Source organism: Dipodascopsis tothii, assembly GCF_038497935.1.
Source record: "Dipodascopsis tothii strain CBS 759.85 unplaced genomic scaffold V1510scaffold_9, whole genome shotgun sequence".
Lineage (NCBI taxonomy): Eukaryota > Fungi > Ascomycota > Lipomycetes > Lipomycetales > Lipomycetaceae > Neoaidaea > Neoaidaea tothii.
Window position 1 is genome coordinate 348637 of NW_027117993.1, and position 18960 is coordinate 367596.

General features: G+C 70.9%; 9 protein-coding genes across 9 annotated transcripts; 6 read left to right on the forward strand and 3 right to left on the reverse strand.

The window, feature by feature from the left end:
• On the reverse strand, window positions 1–1654 carry V1510DRAFT_429428 (uncharacterized protein). The gene has a single exon (XM_066935314.1). The coding sequence runs from the start codon at window positions 1512–1514 to the stop codon at window positions 111–113; it is 1404 nt and encodes a 467-aa protein (XP_066789966.1). The 5' UTR covers window positions 1515–1654; the 3' UTR covers window positions 1–110.
• A 1195-nt stretch (window positions 1655–2849) lies between these two features.
• V1510DRAFT_429429 (uncharacterized protein) lies at window positions 2850–5347 on the reverse strand (the record flags this gene model as incomplete). Its single annotated transcript, XM_066935315.1, has 3 exons — window positions 2850–4578; window positions 4610–4749; window positions 4783–5347. The coding sequence occupies 3 exons, from the start codon at window positions 5345–5347 to the stop codon at window positions 2902–2904; spliced, it is 2382 nt and encodes a 793-aa protein (XP_066789967.1). The 3' UTR covers window positions 2850–2901.
• A 1158-nt stretch (window positions 5348–6505) lies between these two features.
• On the forward strand, window positions 6506–7226 carry V1510DRAFT_414521 (uncharacterized protein). The gene is made up of 2 exons (XM_066933440.1): window positions 6506–6758; window positions 6797–7226. The coding sequence occupies exons 1-2, from the start codon at window positions 6615–6617 to the stop codon at window positions 7118–7120; spliced, it is 468 nt and encodes a 155-aa protein (XP_066789968.1). The 5' UTR covers window positions 6506–6614; the 3' UTR covers window positions 7121–7226.
• On the forward strand, window positions 7214–7869 carry V1510DRAFT_414522 (uncharacterized protein). Its single transcript, XM_066933441.1, has one exon. It carries the CDS (start codon window positions 7272–7274, stop codon window positions 7851–7853), a length of 582 nt encoding a protein of 193 aa, XP_066789969.1. The 5' UTR covers window positions 7214–7271; the 3' UTR covers window positions 7854–7869.
• Window positions 7870–8043: 174 nt separating this feature from the next.
• Window positions 8044–9468, reverse strand: V1510DRAFT_363017 (kinase-like domain-containing protein; the record flags this gene model as incomplete). Its single annotated transcript, XM_066931112.1, has 6 exons — window positions 8044–8526; window positions 8558–8709; window positions 8742–9056; window positions 9090–9156; window positions 9188–9407; window positions 9440–9468. The coding sequence occupies 6 exons, from the start codon at window positions 9466–9468 to the stop codon at window positions 8044–8046; spliced, it is 1266 nt and encodes a 421-aa protein (XP_066789970.1).
• Window positions 9469–10587: 1119 nt separating this feature from the next.
• On the forward strand, window positions 10588–11801 carry V1510DRAFT_353720 (Pleckstrin homology domain-containing protein; the record flags this gene model as incomplete). Its single annotated transcript, XM_066930881.1, has 2 exons — window positions 10588–10691; window positions 10724–11801. Coding segments are annotated over 2 exons (1182 nt in total), but the record flags the coding sequence as incomplete, so codon positions are not given.
• A 505-nt stretch (window positions 11802–12306) lies between these two features.
• V1510DRAFT_414527 (Oxysterol-binding protein-domain-containing protein) lies at window positions 12307–14298 on the forward strand. Its single transcript, XM_066933442.1, has one exon. The coding sequence runs from the start codon at window positions 12405–12407 to the stop codon at window positions 14151–14153; it is 1749 nt and encodes a 582-aa protein (XP_066789972.1). The 5' UTR covers window positions 12307–12404; the 3' UTR covers window positions 14154–14298.
• A 382-nt stretch (window positions 14299–14680) lies between these two features.
• Window positions 14681–16375, forward strand: V1510DRAFT_429434 (tRNA-specific 2-thiouridylase). The gene is made up of 2 exons (XM_066935316.1): window positions 14681–14807; window positions 14934–16375. Exons 1-2 carry the CDS (start codon window positions 14774–14776, stop codon window positions 16199–16201), a joined length of 1302 nt encoding a protein of 433 aa, XP_066789973.1. The 5' UTR covers window positions 14681–14773; the 3' UTR covers window positions 16202–16375.
• Window positions 16376–16982: 607 nt separating this feature from the next.
• V1510DRAFT_362945 (Sec1-like protein) lies at window positions 16983–18945 on the forward strand (the record flags this gene model as incomplete). Its single annotated transcript, XM_066931111.1, has 2 exons — window positions 16983–17219; window positions 17251–18945. 2 exons carry the CDS (start codon window positions 16983–16985, stop codon window positions 18943–18945), a joined length of 1932 nt encoding a protein of 643 aa, XP_066789974.1.
• Window positions 18946–18960: the final 15 nt, after the last annotated feature.

Sequence of the window (18960 nt, forward strand, 5' to 3'; positions counted from 1 at the left end):
CCCAAAGACAATATATTACCAGACCCTACACGAGACCTTCTCGACCAAACTCCACGTAGCGAGCGACTAAAAACAAAAATACCCGGAGACGCCAAATTTGCGACAATATGCTAAACGGCCGAGCCCAGCGGGAGAGTGGGCGGGCGGGTGGCGGCGAGCTCGCGCTCCTTCTCGCGGCGAGCCTTGGTCTTGCTCGAGCCCGAGGGCGCCACGCCGTTGAGCAGCGTCTTGGCGTCCAGGGGCGTGAAGTTGACAAACATGTCCTGCTTGGCGGCGCGGTCGACGCGGGCGCGCTTGTGGGCGCCGGTGAGCTGCTCGGCGGACTTGCGCGTCAGCAGGGCCGGCGACGAGGCCGGCCGCAGCGAGTCCAGCGAGACCTTGGCGCGCACGTTGCGCTGGGGGCTGCGCAGGTTGGGCTCGGACCGGTTCGAGCGCAGGAGCCGCGGCGGCTCGTCGGGGACGGGCGGCAGCGGCACGGCGGCCATGTCGGGCGTGGCCGCGGCCGACGGCGTGCGCACGGGCGCCGCAAACAGGTCCAGGCCGAGGTCGCCCACCAGGCCGAGGCCCAGGTCGGTGTCGGAGATGCCGAGGCCGGCCACGGCCTTGGGCTCGGCCGCCGGCGGCGTCGCCGTCGGCAGCTCGTACGACGGCGTCAGCGTGTTGGCGTCCGAGATGTCGATGAACGACGTGAACATGTCGTCCTCGGCCGGCAGGTCGTACGTCGGCGGCGGCGGCTCGGGGAAGTGCAGGAACTCGGGCTTGTCCTCGGCCGGGGCCGGGTCGTCGGCGGTGACGGCCTGGCCGATGGTCGGGTCGTAGAACTCCTCGTACGAGCGCTTGCGCGACGGCGTCGACGACGCCGACGAGTAGCCCGACGACAGCTCGGGCACCAGGCCCAGCTCCTCCTCGAGCGTGGTCGTGTACTGGGGCAGCATCGCTAGTTGGGCCGTCTGCAGCTGGCTGTCCATGGGCCCGTAGCCGTAGTCCAGGTAGTCGAGGCCGTAGGCGGGCGCGTAGGCGGGCGCGTAGGCGGGCGCGGGCGCGGGCGCGTACCGGCGTCCTCCAGAGACGCCCAGGAGCGAGAGCTCGGAGCGGGCGAGCTCGGGGCGGGCGAGCACCGGCGGGGCGAGTGGCCGGCGGTCCTTGTCGCGGGGGCTCCGCACGGACCGCAGTAGGCTGCGGATGGCGCTGCCGGCGCTGGTTGCACTCTGTCGCAGCCGCGAGTGCTTCTTGGCCTCGGCGCCGGGCGGAACGGCGGCGCGGGCGTGCGCGGGATGCGCGCTGTGGCGGGCGTACGCGGGCGCGTAGACTCCGGGCCGGTTCTCGGGCCGGAGGTGCGGTGCGTAGCCGGGCGCGCGCTCGGGGCGTGCGCGGTCGGGCTCGCTCTGTGCTCGGGCGGCCGCTCGGTCGGGGCGGTCGCGGGCGGTCTCTCGGTGGGGGACGGGGGTGTGGTCGGCCAGGCGTACGTCGTCAAGGCCTGCTGCGCTGTGCTGTCGAACTCCGCCGGGGGCCATCTCTGCTTTTGTCTGCGGTCCTGGGCTGCCTGGCGACGGTCTCTGCGAGGTTCACTTCCTGGAAGGTCGACACATGCGAACTCAATTGTCCATATGAGAATTTACGTGACAGAAGTAGAAGCCAGATGGGACGAAACAGCTCCGAGGGCAGCGCGAGCGGGTGCGGCGCCAGGCCCGAACAGGACGCTCGCCTGCTAGGTGCGCGCGAAATTAAAGCCTGTTGCGCGCATGCGCGGCGGCGCGTGCGGGCCGCGCCCGCCAGCGCGGGGCGCTTGCCGCCTTGGGGTGCTGGTCCTTGCCCAACACGCCGCGCCCATGCCTGCCGCGTGCTAGCGCCCCGTGCGCGCAGGGAACGCCGGGTGGAACACTTCCCGATCGCGTGGTTGCGGGCGAGGCGCGCGCACCAAACGGGACGCTGCCCAGCACATTGGGTCGTTGGGGGGGCGGGCGCGGCCCGGACGGGCAAGCGCCCGGCCGCACGGCGCCCAGCCCGCCGGCGCGGGCGGGCGTGCGCGCCCAAAGGGGCTGGCGCGGCCTGCACGCGCGCTGCAGGCCGCCCGCCCGGGCGATTTCGTGTCCGAGCGCGCCGCGCGCGCGAATCCTCCGGCCACGCTAGCGCGCCTCTAGCGCGCCGCGCTTGCCGCGTCGGGCCCCCTGCGACGCCTGCTCGCCGCACGTCGCGGCACTATCCATGCGCCCGGCGCTGGCCCAGCCCCGCGCGCCGCTGCGGCTGGCCGCCCGCCCTGCCCGGCCTAGCCGCGGCTGCGCGTACGCCGCGGGACTCCGCACGCCGGCCGCCCACCGCGCGGTGCGCCGCCCGATCGGGACGTGCCTGATGTTCTGGGCTGGGTCCTAGCTGTTTTGGGACTTATGCACTCTCTTGGGTCGAGCGCCCGCCCACGCGGCGCCGCGCCTAGCCTAACCGGGCGCTGGGATCTGCCCTGCCTGTCTGGTCCCAGCGCACCGCCCCAGTTCGCTGCGCCGCCGTGGCGCCCGATCCTGCCGCGCCGAGGCCGGCTGCCGGCCAGATCGGAGCCCGGATCGGCCGCCGGATCGGCTGCCGGCGGCGCGGCGCTCGCGATGCCGCCCCGGGCCCCGGCCCAGCCGCCCGCCGCGCCCGCCCAGCCCCAGGCGCCTGCGCCAGCCGCTTCCTGCCGCCCGCCGCCCGCCGCCCGCCGGCTCTCCCCGCTCTCCGCACTCTACGCCCGCCCGGCCCGCCAATCGCCGGCCACCAGCGCGCCGCGCTAACCGCACATTCCGGCCGTCGGCCTAGCTACGGTTGCCCAAGCAAGGGCGCCCTAGCACAACCGGCGCGCCAGTCCCCACCGTCTGCTCTTGCCACCACGTAGACTGCACATTCGACATATATACAAAACCAGTAGCCTCGCTACCGGCCGTAGCCGCCCAGCCCGGCAGCCATGGCCGCGATCGCGTTCAGGTCGATGGCCTGCTGACCGCCCTGCGCGCCCGCCGTCGCCGTCAGCAGCGACGCTAGCGTCTGCTCCTGCGACCACGCCGGCTGCGCCGTGCCCGTGTACAGCTGGGTCAGCGCCGCCGACAGCAGGTCGTTGCCCGCGCCCGCGTTGTACGTCGGCTTGGCCTCGCTGCCCAGCGCCTGCTTCATGGCCAGCGTCGCCCGGGTCGACTCGGGCAGCGGGATCGTCTTGGCGTCGCGGTCGGCCGCGGCCAGGTTGCCGACGTCCTCGGCGCGCTCCGGCTCGGACGGCGTCGCCGGCACGTCCTCGGCCGTGGGGTACATGGCGATCAGCACGCTCGACTTGCGCGTGGCCTGCTTGGCCGCCTCGTCGCTCACCGGCGGCCGCCGGCCGCCGCGCTTGGCGTAGTTGCGTTCCCACGACTTCTTGGGGTACTCGGCCGTCTCCTCGAAGTTGATGTCCGTGGGCGTGTACCACTCGATCTCCTCCAGGTCCTCGTCGTCGTGGATCTTGCCGAACGCGGCGCGGCCCTCGGAGATGTCCAGGTCGCGCGCGTTGCCAAACTCGTGCGGCGTGGCCGGCTTGGCGCGCTCCTCGGGGCTCGACTCGAACAGCTTGACCTGGCAGAGCTCGCTGTCGATCTTCCACGTCACGGTCTTGCGCTTCTTGCGCGCGGCCGGCTTGGGCGCGGCCGGCTCGGCCACCGGCTTCTCGGCGGGCTTGTCCTCGGGCGCGTTCGGCCGCAGCGCCGAGAACAGCGACGAGATCCGCGGCGCCGGCGCGTGCGGCTTGGCTGCCGGCGGCGGCCTGGGCTTCTCGGCCGGCTTCGGCGCCGGCTTGCGCTGCAGGCTCTTGAAGAACGTCGAGTTCGACACCGGCGCCTTCTCCGGCGGCGCGGCCGCGGCCGTCGCCGGCGTGCCCGCGCCCGCCGCCGCGGTCGCCCGCGCCGCTGCCGCGGCCGACAGCACGTCCGCCAGCTGCCGCGGCGCCGGCGCCGCCGGTCTGGCCGCCGCCGCCGCCGGCCCGGCCGACGGCTTGGCCACGGCCGGCGCCGGCACCGGCTTCTTTGCCAGCGGCGCCGCCTTGGCCGCCGCGCTCGCCGGCGTCGGCCGGCCGGCCGCCGGCGGCGGCGTCGACGGCGCCGGCGACGCCGACTCGGACTTGCGCCGCTTGGCGCCCGCCTTGGACACGTCCTTGGCCTTGAGCAATATCTGGCCGGCCAGCTTCTTGCAGCTCTCGCTGCCCTTCTTGGCAATCATCAGCAGCAGCTTGTCCATCTTGACCAGGTCCAGCGTCTCCAGCGACGGCGACAGCTTGCTGATGCCGATCAGCAGCTCCTTGGACTTTTCGATGTTCTTGCTGCGGCAGTATCCGTAGAGCCAGTTGCGCAGCCGCGCCACCACCTTGAGATCCGTGCCGATCAGCTTCCAGAGCTCGGCGTTGCTGCCGGCGAGCGCCAGCAGCTGCGAGATAAACACGTTGCGCAGGTCGAACGGCGCGGTCGGCGCCCAGCCCTCCTCGGGAATCGACAGGATCAGCTCGCCGAGCTTGGCGGCCAGCCCGTGCACGTCCCCGGTCTGGGTCTTGAATGCTGTGGCCATGCGCATGCGCACCGCGTTGGCCGGGTCCTGCCGTCAGCGCGCCCACGCGCTCACTTACCGCCTCGCTCATGATCGGCGGCAGGTCCGACTGCGCCGGGGGGGCCGCGGCCGCGAGTGCCGCGACAGCCTCGGCCGGCGGCTCGTCCGACTCCGTCTTGAGCTTCTTCTTGGCGCCCTCGGTCGACACAGACCGCTTCACTGCCGCGTTAGCCCGCCCACCGGTCGACGTACTGCCTGTCTTGGCCTCGGCGTCGGTGGCCGCGACCGGGCCGGCCGGCGCCGACAAAGTCGACTGCATCGGCACGGCCATGGGCGCCGACACCGCCGGCGCGACGTCGGCCATGGTCGTGCTAGCCGAGGTCTGCGGCCACTGAGGCGCAAACTGGTCGGCGCCGCCGTCGCGCCCGCCGTAGAACGAGTTGTAGTCGGTCGACATGCCGGCGATCATGGGCACGCCGCCACCAAGCGACAGATCGCCCGCTAGCGACGCGCTGCTGGGCGCCATCGTCGCCGGCGGCATGGCCGTCGGCGCCGGCGCGACTGCCGGCGCGGACGGCGGCAGGCTGGTCATGCTGGTGGCCATGCCCTGGCTGTAGTCGTAGGCCTGGTAGGCCGGATCCATGTAGTACTGCGTGGTCGGGGGCGCGTAGTCGGCGCCGTAGCCGGGCCCCGGCGCGAACTGGCCGCCCTGCCCGCCGTCGGCGCCGGGCTGCAGGAACGTCAGGTCCGGCTGGCCAAAGAGCCCGTAGAGCTCCTGGCCGCCGGGGCCGGGGGCTGCGCCACCCGGGAGATGCATGTCCTGTGGCTGAGAGAGCATGAGGTCGTGGGGCGCAGCCAGGGACTCCTGTGGCTGGTGGCCTGCGGCGGTGGCTGGGGCGCCCGCATAGTAGCCCGGATGTGATGGACCGCCACCGTAGGGTGGCTGCTGCGGCGGGTCAGCATAACCGTAGAAGAACTGGTGTGACGGGTACTGGTCCGAGCCCGGAGCGCCGGTTGGGTTGCCGGCCGCGGGCCCGGCCGGGCCCGTCGGTGGAAGATGCTGAAAGGATGTGGCCTGGACAGGCGTCTGCCCGTGGTGCGGCGGTTGCTGGGACGCAAAGTGCTGGTAGGCCTCGTCGTCGGCCGCCATACTGGCACCTGCGGCCAGCCGCAAAGCTTGCCGCGGCCGTCCTACGCCGGGGCGTGGACCGGCGCTGGCGCGCGCGTAGCCGGCGCAATCGCGCGGCTTCTACTACTATGGACGCGGCCGCTTGCGCGCCGTCTGCTGTCAGTACCCGGCGCGGCCGCAGCCTGCTGCGCGGGGCTGTCCGATCGATGGGGGCACCGGGTGCCGCGTGCTGAGAGTGAGCGGCGGGCCGTGGGGCGCTGGATGGATGGCCGATCGTGTAGGCGGATGCTCGTGGTCGCGGTGCAGATTTGCGCAGAGAGCAGGAGCGGCGGTGGTTTTGAGGTGGGCGGTGCTGCCGGCCGGGTAACTGCGTGCGGCTCTATCAAGCGCGCTGCACGCGACCGGCCGCCGCCGGCCGCAGCGGCGTGCCTGGCAACGGCGTGCGGCGGCCTGTGACCCGTCACTGTGGCGCGTAACCTGTTACCTGCCGCCTGGGGGCCCGTCCTCGCGGGTCCGCGCCTCGGCCCGACCGGGCCGGACCGCAACGCGGCGCCCGCGCCATTGGACCTGCGGCTGACGAGCTAGGGGCAACAATGGCCCGACTGCACAGGGGCGCGTGCTGACGATTACTGGCCGCGCGGCCGTGGCGCCGGAAGCCGTTCGGTGCATAGCCGCGGGTTCGGTGCATAGCCGCAGGGCGCGGCGGTGCTGCGCGTGGCGCAGGCGGCGCAGGTGGCGTGGCCGCGGACGCGGCCGCGGCCGCAGCCGCGGACGCGGCGGCCGTGGCCCCGGTCGCTGTAGACGCCGCATAGCGGTCGCCGTAGACGCGCGACGCCGCCGCCGTCGCCGCCGTCGCCGCGCCCGGCCGCGCCGCGACGCCGCGGCTCCTCGTTTTGTGCGCCCTGCCCTGTCGGCCCCGCCTCTGGGACCATCTGCGCCGCACCATCCACACACCATGGGCCCTCCCTCGCGCACCCGCCGTGCCCTGGTCGCGCTCGCTGGCGCTGCCGCCCTGGCCGCTGGCGTTGCTGCGTACTACTATCGAGCCGGTCCGCGCGCGCCCGGCCCGCGGCCGCTCGTGGTCGTTGTGTACTCGGAAGTACGCCGTTCTACCAAACATTTCCGCTGACGCCGCAGAAACTCGTCCGGCCGGGTGTCCTAGACGCCGATGTCCGGCACCGGGCCCGGCTAGTCATCCTCGTTCCGCCCGGTGCCAACGCACACGGCGCCGCCGCTTACGTCGACGACGAGGCCGCCGTCATCGGCTTCGACACGGCCGCCGCGCTCAAGCACGTTGTCCGGCACTTGGCTGTCGAGCACGACGGCCGGCTCACGGTCGCCGTCCACCGCGACCACGCGGCCGACCTTGGCCCGGACGTGGCGCGCTACGTCGACCGGCTGGTCGTGCTCGAGCCTGACGCGGAAGAGGCCACCTGGCGGCGGGATGTAGTCCGCGAATAGAATGCATGCGCCTGCGCCACGTAACTGCGGCGCCGCGCGGCGCCGTGTGACGGTGTGACCGGCGAGCCGCACGCTGTGCGGCGCGGTGTGCGGCTCTTGGCCCGCCGCGCCGCGTTCCGTGCGGCTCGCGCAACGTGTCCCTCTCCACACCATGACCAAGCTCCTCGTCACGGTCGGGTCCATGACGTCGTTCGACGGTCTCGTCGAGGCCGTCCTCGCGCCCGAGACCGTCGCCGCGCTCTCCGTGCTCGGCTACGACGCGATCTTTGTGCAGTACGGCGTGGCCGCGACGTCCAAGGCCAAGTTCGACGCGCTCGTCGACCGGCTGGCGGCCGTGCCGCCGGCGCTGCGGCCCGCGGTCGAGGGCCTGGCCATCACGCGCGACCTGCCGGGCCTGATCGCGCAGTGCGACACGGTCGTTTCCCACGCTGGCGCGGGCACGATCGTCGACGTGCTGCGAGCCCCCGGCGGCGGCAAGAAGCTCGTCGTCGTCGCCAACGAGAGCCTGATGGACAACCACCAGACCGAGGTCGCCGACGCGCTGTCGGCCGGCGGCCACCTGCTGCGCGCGGCCAGCTCGCGCGCCGAGGACGTCGTGGCCGCGCTCCAGCGCGCGGCCACGCACGCGTTCGTGCCGCTGCCTGCCCCGGCGTCGATCGGCGCGGTCGTCGCCGCCGAGGCCGCCGTCGCGGCCGCGTCGCGCGGCGGCCGGCTGCGCGCCCGAGCAAACTAAAGATAGTGCATTGGAGTAACATACTGGAAGATAGCAAACAACAGAAGCGCCCGGCGCGCAGCCGCGCCCGGCGGTGAGACGGCGGTGCGGCTAGGAATACATGTAGTTCATACGCGCTTTTCTTGGGTTCCTGGGCCTCGGCCCGGCCGCCAACGGGCCGTAAGAGTATGGCCGTGCGCGCAGCGCGCGCCTAGGCCTGGCGCATCATGCCGTCCAGGCCAAACTCGAGCTCGCGCTCGAGCGAGTCGTCAAAGACGTCCTCCATCATGTCGCGGGGCTTGGGCATGTCGACGTCGTTCTCGATCGCGATCTCGTCGGGGATGCCGAGCATCTCGCCCTTGACGCCGTCGGTCGGGCCCGAGAACGGGATCGGCTGGCGGACGAGGTTGCGGAACTGGACGACCTCGGCCTTGATCATCTCGCGCATGGTCGGGATGTCGTCCACGGCCTCGAACGAGAAGTCGAACGTGGTCGGGCAGTCGGGCTCGTCGGCCGGGTCGTGCCAGATCTTGAGGTACGGGTGGTTGAGCGCCTCGGCGACGGTGATGCGCTCGGACGGGTCAAACGCGAGCATGCGCTCGAGCAGGTCGAGCGCCTCGGGGTTGGCCGTCGGAAACAGCTTCGTGAACGGGATCTTGGGCATGTACGGCAGCCCGCGCACGTATTCCTGGGCCTGGGGTCAGTGGCGCCGGCGACGGACGTACCCGCGGCGAGCCGATGCGCGACAGCGTCTCCTCGCTGGGCGTGCCCAGGTAGTGCAGGATCTGGTTGAGCTGGTCGACGTAGTCGTGGCCCTTGAAGAACGGCTTGCCGCCGAGCAGCTCGGCCAGGATGCAGCCCACGGACCACACGTCGACTGCGCGTCAGCGCGCTCGCGCGCCCACTTACTCGCTTTCGTGTAGCTCTGGAACGACAGCATGATCTCCGGCGCGCGGTACCAGCGCGTGGCCACGTACTCGGTCAGGAAGCCCGCGTTCTCCTTCGGGTCCGCCGAGAAGCCGCGCGCGAGGCCAAAGTCGCAGATCTTGAGCTCGCAGTCCGCGTTCACCAGCAGGTTGCCCGGCTTGAGGTCGCGGTGCAGCACGTTGGCCGAGTGGATGTACTTGAGCCCGCACAGGATCTGGTAGATGAAGCTCTGGTAGTGCGCGTCCGTCAGCGGCTGCTGCGACCGGATGATCTGGTGCATGTCGCACTCCATAAGCTCTGCCCGTCAGCGCCGCCGGCCCGCCCACGTACCCTCGTACAGGTAGATCTCGTTGAAGTTGTTGGCATCGACCACGTCCACGTCGTACAGACACGTAATCTGCCGTCAGCGCGCCCGCGCCGGGTCTTACGTTCTTGTGTCCGCGGAAGTGCATCAGCAGCTTCATCTCGCGCAGCGCGCGCTTGCAGAGGATCTTCTTGGAGAAGATGTTGGTCACCTTCTTGATGGCGACGCCCACCGCCTGGGGGTTGTCCGCATAGCGGGCCGCGCAGACAATGCCGTACGCGCCCTGGCCGAGCTCCTTCGTGATGCGGAACCGCTTGTCGATCACAAACTCCTGGTGGAGCACCCTGCCGTCAGCGCCGCGCCCGGGCGGACTTACTTGTACGTGTGCCGCTCGGTTCGGATCATCTGGCGGTCAGCCCGCGCCGCTGCGCCGCGCGCGCGCGCGGCCGGAGCCACGGCCGCCGCCGGCCCGCCGCCCGCCGCCTGCCGCCGGCCCCGGCCGCCGCCTGCCCGGCCCCGTCGCCATCGGCCATCGTGCCCACTTACCTTGCAATTCGCAGCCCTACGCTGGGGCCGTCCACGCTCGTCGTCCGTCACGCCTGCTGCCCGTCCGAGCCGCGCTTCTGCTGCCGCTGGCCGTGCGCTCGCGCCGTCCGCCGTTCGCGCGTGCTCGTCGTCGTTCTGCCGGCAACCTAGAGCCGACGCCTTTGTTCTGGCGGTCCTGGATCCCGGAACGCTGCCTGCTGTCGTCTGCGCGCTGATGCAATCCCCGGCCACGCTGTGCTAGCCAAAATCCTCGTCTGAGCCTTCCGTCGACCGTCTAGCTGCCGTGTTGTGCCGTTGCCCGCCTGTAGTCGCCTTTTCTGGTGCTGTCGTCTGGCCTGGACACCCCGTTCTGGTTTTTACGTAGACCAGTACTAAATATAAACACGGCCTCCCCGAAATGCAAACAAAGGCCTAAAAGTGGACGGCTCGGTCCAACAGCAACACACGGACGGCAGCAGGCGGCAAGCGACCGCACAGAGGCATCCGGCGGCAGCACGGTCAGACGACGCAGGTCCAGGCGGACGCAGGCCCGGAGCATCACCGCGCGCACGCAGCCGCAGAGCGGATTGCGCAGATCGACGATTGTTTGGTAGCCGGCAGCATTGGCCGGCAGCGTTGGACGGCCCCGCGGCGCGGCTCACCAGCGCGCACGCAGCGGACGAGCGGCGGAGCGGCAGCGGCAGCGCGCAGACGGCGCGGCCCCGCACGGCACCGGCCCCAGCGCGGCGGCCAGACGGCGGCCCGGGCGCGAACGAGCCCGCGCGGCGCAGCAGAACCGCCACAGCGCGCGGCGCAGCGGCGCAGCGCGGCCACCAGCCAGCGGCAGCGTGCGGCAGCGTGCGGCGCGACTGGCTGCACGAACCCTAGCGCGACTCACACGCGCCAACCCTAAGCGCCGCAGATCGTGCGGCGCGACTAGCCCTAGCGCGGCCGTGGCGCCAAAACCCTAGTGCGGCGCACCCAGCCGCACGCGTCCCCATGGAGGCCCTCGAGGTCCATTCCAAGGCCTTCCTGATCAAGTGGATCAACGTGCCGGACAACTGCTGCATTCGCTGGCAGGTCCGCCCGAACAAGCGGAGCATGTACGTGCGCGCGGCGACCCGACTGACCCCAGCAACTTTGGCATCTTCAAGCGCCCGGCCGCGGCCGCGCCGGCGCCGGCCACCCCGGCGCCGGCCCGCGGCCGCAACCGCAGCACGTCGCTGTCGGTGCTGGCGCCGATAGGCGCGGCCACGTCGAGCACGTCGCTGGCCTCGGCCGCCGACACGACGCTGGGCAGCGGCACGTTTGCCGACACGTCCGCGGACGAGACCGGCGCGTCCGCGTTCACGGACGAGAAGACCGCCCACGCCGGCCTCGTGCCCGTGTACTGGCACGGCCGCTGCCAGGCGAACGAGCTCCTCAAAGGCTCGTACACCGTCGCCGCCGGCAACGGCGGGCTCTTTGCCTTCGTCTTCGACAACACCTTCTCCAAGACCTACTCCAAGACCGTGCAGTTTGTGCAGACGCTGACGTACCCGGACGGCCGCGGCGCCCGCCGCCCGTCCGTCTACGACCTCCCGGCGCCGCAGGAGGACCCCGAGACCAGCCGCGAGCGCTACGAGGCCGATGTCCACGACATCCTGCGCGACCAGCAGCACCACCCCGACGACCCCCTCGCCGACGTGCCCGCGGCCGTCTCGCTCCGGCGCGCGACCACCAACACCATCGACCGCTTCCACGCGGGCATGCTGCTCAAGAAGCGCCGCAAGAAGCTGCAGGGCTACGCCAAGCGCTACTTTGCGCTCGACTACGATCTCGGCACCCTGTCGTACTACCACGACGCGTCGTCGTCGCTGCTGCGCGGCTCGATCCCGCTCACCATCGTGGCCATCTCGGTGCGCCCGCAGTCGCGCGAGATCTTCATTGACTCGGGCGCCGAGATCTGGAACCTGCGCGCCGTCAACATGGACGACTTTGAGGCCTGGAAGAGCGCGCTCGAGGCCGCCCGGTACCGCACGCCCGTCCACCCGCGCGCGCTCGACGTGTCTGCCGCCGGCTCGGGCCCGACCTCGGCCAGCTCGCCGTTCGGCGCGTTCACGCCGGCGCTCGACCGCTCGCCGCTCAACGTGCACCCCGAGAGCTCCGAGTGGCTGCGGCTGCAGGCGCTCGGCAAGAAGATCGACGACGCGGCCGAGATGGCCGCCAAGCTGACGCGGTCCGTCGCCCAGAACCCGGTCCGGGCGGCCATACAGTCGCCGGCGACGGCGCTGTACGCGGCCTCGGCCGCCGCGGCCTCCACGACGGGCACAATCACCGCCGGCGCCCTGGCCGTGCCGACGCTGTCGTCGCCGACCCCGACCGGCCACCGCGCGCTCGACCCCGGTGACTCGGACGGCGACTACTCGGGCATGTTTGACGAGCGCGCCATCACGTACCTCTCGCTCGATCCAGCCTCGGCCGACCACAGCATGACCAGCACGGTCGCCAACGTCTCGGCAGCGCCCGCGGCCGTGCCGGTGCTGTCGTCGGCATCCTCGACGTCGAGCTTCGTGCCGCAGTCCGTCCAGGGCCCCGCCAGCCCGGGCTTCAGCCCGGCGTCTGTGCAGTCGCCGCCGGCGTTCGCCGCGGCGTCCGTGCCGGCGTCGGCCCCGGGCTCCACGCCGGCGTCGACGCCGGCGTCTGCGCCCGGCTCGGCGCCCGGCTCGGCCCCGGCGTCGGCCCCGGCCACGCCCTCGGGCGTCCCCGAGCGCCCCCAGACCACGCGCAAGCGCTCGTTCTGGCGCCGCAAGAACAGGGAGGCCGGCCAGCAGCCGATGCCGGCCCACGCCGAGGCGTCGCCGAACCTGTCGAGCACGAGCTCGTCGGACCTCCGCGCCCGCGCGTCCGAGGAGCACGAGGACCTGCAGCGCACGCTCGAGGCCATCGCCATCGAATACAAGCACATCGTGGCCGAGATGCTGACGGCCACGCCCGTGTCGTCGCCCATCAAGCACAAGCTGCAGCTGTCGGCCACGCGGCTGTCGCTCGACGGCAGCGTGTACTCGGACTCGGAGTTCTTCGACGCGCCCGAGGACGCGATCTTGGTGCTGCGCGACAACGACGGCGAGCCCGAGGACATCCTGGTTGTGTCGGACGACGAGCACGACAGCGACTCGGACGGCGAGGCCGCCGGCGACGACGACGAGGAGTACCGGTTCAACGGCTACGGCGGCGACGACTACGAGATGCAGAAGGTCAAGCAGGCGACGAGCCGGGCGAGCGCGGGCTCGGGCCTGGGCGGCGTCGGCTCGGTGCGCGGCGTGTCCACGTCGACGGCGGACCTGAACGCGCTGGGCGTGGGCTCGACCGAGATCACGCCCAAGGCCAGCCCGACGTCGCCGACCGCAGCCGGCCGCGACCTGTGGCCGCTGCCGGTGGCCGCGCGCGTGGCCCGGCGGGCGACGGTGCCGGTCAACAAGACGGTGCCGCCGAGCCTGATCCAGTCGCTGCGCAAGAACGTCGGCAAAGACCTGTCGACGATCGCCATGCCCGTGATCGCCAACGAGCCGCTGTCGCTGCTGCAGCGCTACGCCGAGATGCTCGAGTACAGCCGGATGCTGGACACGGCCGCGCAGCGGACGGTCGAGACCGGCGAGCAGCTCGCCTACGTCACCGCGTTCGCCATCGCCGGGCTTTCCAACATGCGCTGCAAGGAGCGGTCCATCCGCAAGCCGTTCAACCCCATGCTCAACGAGACGTTCGAGCTCGTGCGCGAGGACCTGGGCTTCCGCTACGTGGCCGAGAAGATCTCGCACCGCCCGCTGATGGTCGCCACGTACGCCGACAGCGAGCACTGGACGTACTCGTACTCGCCGCAGCCGTCGCAGAAGTTCTGGGGCAAGTCGGCCGAGATTGTCATGGACGGGCCCGTCAACATCACGGTCACCCACGGCGGCCAGGAGGTGCGCTACTGGTACACGCTGCCCACGACGTTCCTGCGCAACGTCATCGCCGGCGAGAAGTACGTCGAGCCGTCCGGCCAGTTCGTCGTGCACTCGTCGTCCGGCCACAGGGCCGTCGTGGAGTTCAAGAGCAAGTCCATGTTCTCGGCGACACGGTCCGAGGACGTCGTGGCCAAGCTGTTTGGCGTCGACGGCGAGCTCGGCTTCTGGCTGCAGGGCAAGTGGACCGCCAGCCTGGCCATCATGCCCCAGAACACGCCCGTCTGGACCGCCGGCGACATCCTCCCCGACCCGGCGCTCCACTACGGCTTCTCGAACTTCGCCGCCACGCTCAACGAGATCACGCCGATCGAGGACGGCCAGCTGCCGCCCACCGACAGCCGCCTGCGGCCCGACCAGCGCGAGCTCGAGCTCGTCAACATCGACGACGCCGAGGAGCTCAAGAAGAAGGTGGAGGAGATCCAGCGCGAGAAGCGCCGGAAAGGCACCCTGCCCGAGGGCATGCATTCGCTCTGGTTCCGCAAGGTCGACGACAAGGTCTGGGTCCCGCGCGACGGCCCGCACAACTACTGGGAGTGCCGCCGCCGCCGCGACTGGGCCGAGTGCCCGGCTCTGTGGTAGCCAGGCCAGGACATTTGCCCGTGCATTTACTTTTGGACTAGAGCATTCCGTAGTAATTTATAATTTCTGCCGACTCTGCCCGCGGCCGCTCGTAGGGCGTGTCCCCAGTGGCGGTGCACGAGCCTTTGGCGGCGACTCTGTAGGGGTGCGCCCTGCGGGCGGCTATGCGCCACAGCGGCTATATGTCTGCCGCAGGGCAGCCACCCTCGACGGTCGCCGCCGGAGGCTGGCCGTGGCGGTGCACGAGCCTCCGGCGGCGACTCCGTCGAGGGTGCGCCCTACGGGCGGCTGTGCGCCACAGCGGCTATATGCCTGCCCGCAGGGCAGCCACCCTCGACGGAGTCGCCGCCGGAGGCTCGTACACCGCCATCTGAAGTCTACTGCGACGACGCCGCCGAAGGTAGCTGGGGAGATACCATATAGCCGCTGTGGCGCATAGCCGCCCGCAGGGCGCACCCTCCACGGAGTCGCCGCGGAGGGTAAGCACCGCTACGGCTGACCTGCGCCGGCGACGCGTCGCTGCAGGCCTGGAGTGCTGGGAGCAGCCGCATGGCATATAACCGCATGTATCACGTGACGCGGCGCTCAAAACTTCTCGTCGCCGGTCCGACCGGCACGCCATGAGCTTTCTCCGCGCGGTCTGTCTCGCCGCGGGTCGGTCCGGCCGGGCGGTGGGCCCGCAGCACATGCGCGTGCTGTGGCCCCCGAGGCCGAAGCGGGCCGCACCCGCGGCGCTGTTTTCGACCGCGATCCGCGACTTAGCCCCGGGCCGCCGACCAGACTACGACACGCCGACGCCCGCGCCCGGCGACGTCGTCTACGTGGCCATGTCGTCCGGCGTGGACTCGTCGTACGTGGCACATCTGATGGCGTCGAGGCACGCCGACGTGCGCGGCATCTACATGGTCAACTGGACGCCGTCGCTGATCGCGCCCGGCTACGGCGCGCGGCCGGCCGAACGCGCCGAGCAGCGCGCCGCCGGCAAGCAGCCCGACTGCGTCGACTCGGAGTGGGCCACCGTGCAGGCCGTGGCCGACCAGATCGGGATTCCGTGCGAGCGCGTCAACTTCGAGCGCGAGTACTGGCTCGACGTCTTTGAGCCCATGGTCGACGGCTTCCGAGCGGGCGAGACGCCCAACCCCGACGTCGGCTGCAACCGGACGATCAAGTTTGGCCGGCTGCTGGACCACCTGGCGGCGCGGCACGCGGCCGACGGCCGGCGGTGGTGGCTCGCGACCGGCCACTACGCCGGCATCAGCCGCCACTCGTCCGGCCACCTGCACCTGCTGCGGCCGCGCGACACCAAAAAAGACCAGAGCTTCTACCTGGCGACCGTGCGCCCGGACGCGTACGGCCGCATGCTGCTGCCGCTGGCAGAGACGACCAAAAACGAGGTGCGCGCCCTCGCCAAGGCCGCCGGTCTTGTTACGGCCGACAAGCGCGACTCGCAGGGCCTCTGCTTTGTCGGCACCTTCCGCCCGCCGGCCAAAGACCTGCCCGGCGTGTCCCGCCGGAGCCCGGCCCGCGCCGGCCGCGCGTTCCGCGACTTTCTGGCAGAGTTCATCCCGGACAACCCGGGCAACATCGTGACCGCAGACGGCCGCGTCGTCGGCCGCCACCGCGGTCTCTGGCACGCCACCATCGGCCAGCGCAGTGGCGTGTGCATGCCCCAGGCCGACCCGGCCACCGCCGGCGTCTGGTTTGTCGCTGCGAAGGACCGCGTCCGCAACGAGGTCGTCATCGTCCGCGGCTCAGACAACCCGGCACTCTTTTCCGCCGGCGCCCGCGTCCGCGACTTCCACTGGACTGTCCTCCCGGCCGAGCGCGAGTCCGTTCTGGCCGGCGCCGTGCCGCTTGAGATCCAGGTCAAGTCGCTCGAGCACGACCGCGCGGCCGCCGTGGATCTGACCGAAGCCCCGGCTGGCCTGACCATGCGCTTCTCGCGGCCTCTACGCGCCGTTGCCCCGGGCCAGAACCTCGTGCTCTACGCCGGCGACCGCGTCCTCGGCGCTGGCGTCATCGACGCAGCCGAGCCCGTTGACATATAGCCGCAGCGGCTATATGCCTGCCCGCAAGACAGCCACTTCCGACGAACCTGCGGCGGTGCACGAGCCCCGGCGGCGACTCCGTCGGGGTGCGCCCTGCGGGCGGCTATGCGCCACAGCGGCTATAGGCTGCCTGTGGCAGTGCACGAGCCTCCGGCGGCGACTCCGTCGAGGGTGCGCCCTTCGGGCGGCTATGCGCCACAGCGGCTATATGCCTGCCCGCAGGGCAGCCACCCTCGACGGAGTCGCCGCCGGAGGCTCCCTGCGGCAATGAACGAGCCTCCGGCGGTGACTCCGTCAGGGTGCGCCCTGCGGGCGGCCATGTGCCACAGCGGCTATATGCCTGCCCGCACCGCAGCCACCCGCCGGCCGCCCCAGGGCGCAGCGCGTTCCGCCAGCCCGCCGTGGCGGTGCACGCGGCTATGCGCCACAGCGGCTACATCCCTCCGTGTCCGCCGCCGGCACCCCAGAACCCGCCGGGGCCAGCGGCATCCGTCATCCCGGCCGGCCTGATGGCCGGCGTTGTGTACATAGTCTAATCTACGTGGCGTGGCCGCAATCTGGCGACGTCGTTAGTACCTTTTTTGGTGTGCGACGCCCAACCGCACGATTCACATCCAAGCAGACCTCCTTCGCAGGACATTCACCCGTCGCACGGCGCACAGCAGCCCCTTTCCATCCCGATCGCGGCAGTCACGAGCAGGCCAGGCGCAGACGATTGATCGGTCGGTATCACGGCGGATTCGGATCGGTGGGCGCTTCTAGACCAGGCCAATTGAGAAAGATGGCGACGGCAGTGGGCGGGCCCGCAATCCGGCGGCGCACGCTGCGGCAGTGCCAGGTGGCGGCGATCGAGCGGCTGTTGAACCTGAACAAGGACAAGGGCGACGGGACGGCGGATGGCGGGTCGCCGACGGACAAGACCGAGAAGGACGAGGACCCGATATGGAAGGTGCTGGTGTTTGACAAGTTTGGCCAGGATGTGATCTCGAGCGTGCTGCGGGTGAACGACCTGTTCCAGGTACGTGGCGGGCGGGGCGCGCTGACGGCAGAACGGGGTGACGGTGCACATGCTGCTGCACTCGGACCGGTACCCGATCCCGGACGTGCCGGCGATCTACCTGGTGGCACCGACGGCGGAGAACGTGAAGCGGATCGGCGCGGACCTGGCGGGCGGCCTGTACGAGACGCTCTACGTCAACTTCCTGTCGTCGATCCCCCGCGCGCTGCTCGAGGACTTTGCGGCGCAGTGCAGCGCGACGGCGGGCATGATCGGCCAGGTGTACGACCAGTACCTGAACTTCATCGTGACCGAGCCGGACGCGTTCAACCTGAGCCTGGAGAAGGTGTACGTGACGCTGTCGAGCCCGAAGGTCCAGGACGCCGAGATCGAGTCGGTGATCGACCGGGTCGTGGCCGGGCTGTTCTCGGTCGTGGTCACGCTCGGCGAGATCCCGATCATCCGGTGCCCGCGCGGCAACGCGGCCGAGATGATCGCGCAGAAGCTGGACCAGCGGCTGCGCGACTTTGTGCTCAACAACAGCGACGCGCCGGCGGGCACGGGCCCGCGGCCGGTGCTGGTCGTGCTCGACCGCAACATCGACCTGATCCCGATGCTGTCGCACTCGTGGACGTACCAGTGCCTGATCCACGACGTGCTCGACCTCAAGCTCAACCGGATCCGCGTCGACGTCACCGACGACGCGTCCGGCCGCGTCTCCAAGAAGGGCTACGACCTCGACCCCAAGGACTTTTTCTGGGAGCGCAACTCGATGACGCCGTTCCCGCAGGTCGCCGAGGACATCGACGCCGAGCTCACCAAGTACAAGCAGGACACGAGCGAGATCACGTCGGCCACGGGCGTGAACTCGATCGAGGACGTCAACCAGATGGACCTGGGCGCGAACGCGGCCCACCTCAAGACGGCCATCACGGCGCTGCCCGAGCTGACTGCGCGCAAGCAGACGCTCGACATGCACATGAACATCGCCACCGCGCTGCTGCAGGGCATCAAGGACCGCGGCCTGGACACGCTCTTCCAGATGGAGGAGTCCATCACCCGCCAGAACAAGCAGGCCATCCTCGAGGCCATCAACGACCCCGAGCGCAAGGACCCGGTCGACAAGCTGCGCCTGTTCCTGATCTACTACATCTCGCTGGACTCGGCCGTCTCGGCGGCCGACATGGCCGACTTTGAGCGCGCGCTCGTCGCCCAGGGCTGCGACGTGGCCGCCCTGGCCTTTGTCAAGCGCGTGCGCGAGATCACCCGGATGACCATGATGACCGGCGCGTCCACGCCGGTGCAGCCCAACCCGGCCGCCGACAACATCCTGCGCGGCCTGGGCTCGTTCTCCAACCGGCTGACCGGCAAGCTCAAGGACGGCGGCCTGTCCTCGGGCTTTGAGAACCTCATCTCGGGCGTCAAGAACTTCCTGCCCTCCCGCAAGGACCTGACCGTGACCAAGCTCGTCGAGTCGCTCATGGACCCCAACGCCGGCAACGCCACCACCGACGACTACCTCTACTTTGACCCCAAGATCTCCCGCGGCGGCTCGTCGCGGCCGCCGCGCCGCCAGGCCTACAACGAGGCCGTCGTCTTCACCGTCGGCGGCGGCAACTACCTGGAGTACGGCAACCTGCAGGAGTTTGCGCGCCGCTCGGGCAAGCGCGTGGTCTACGGCAGCACCCAGCTCGTCACGCCGGCGCAGTTTGTGGACGAGCTGACCGAGCTGGGCCAGCTGCAGTGAGCGCGCCTGCGCCAC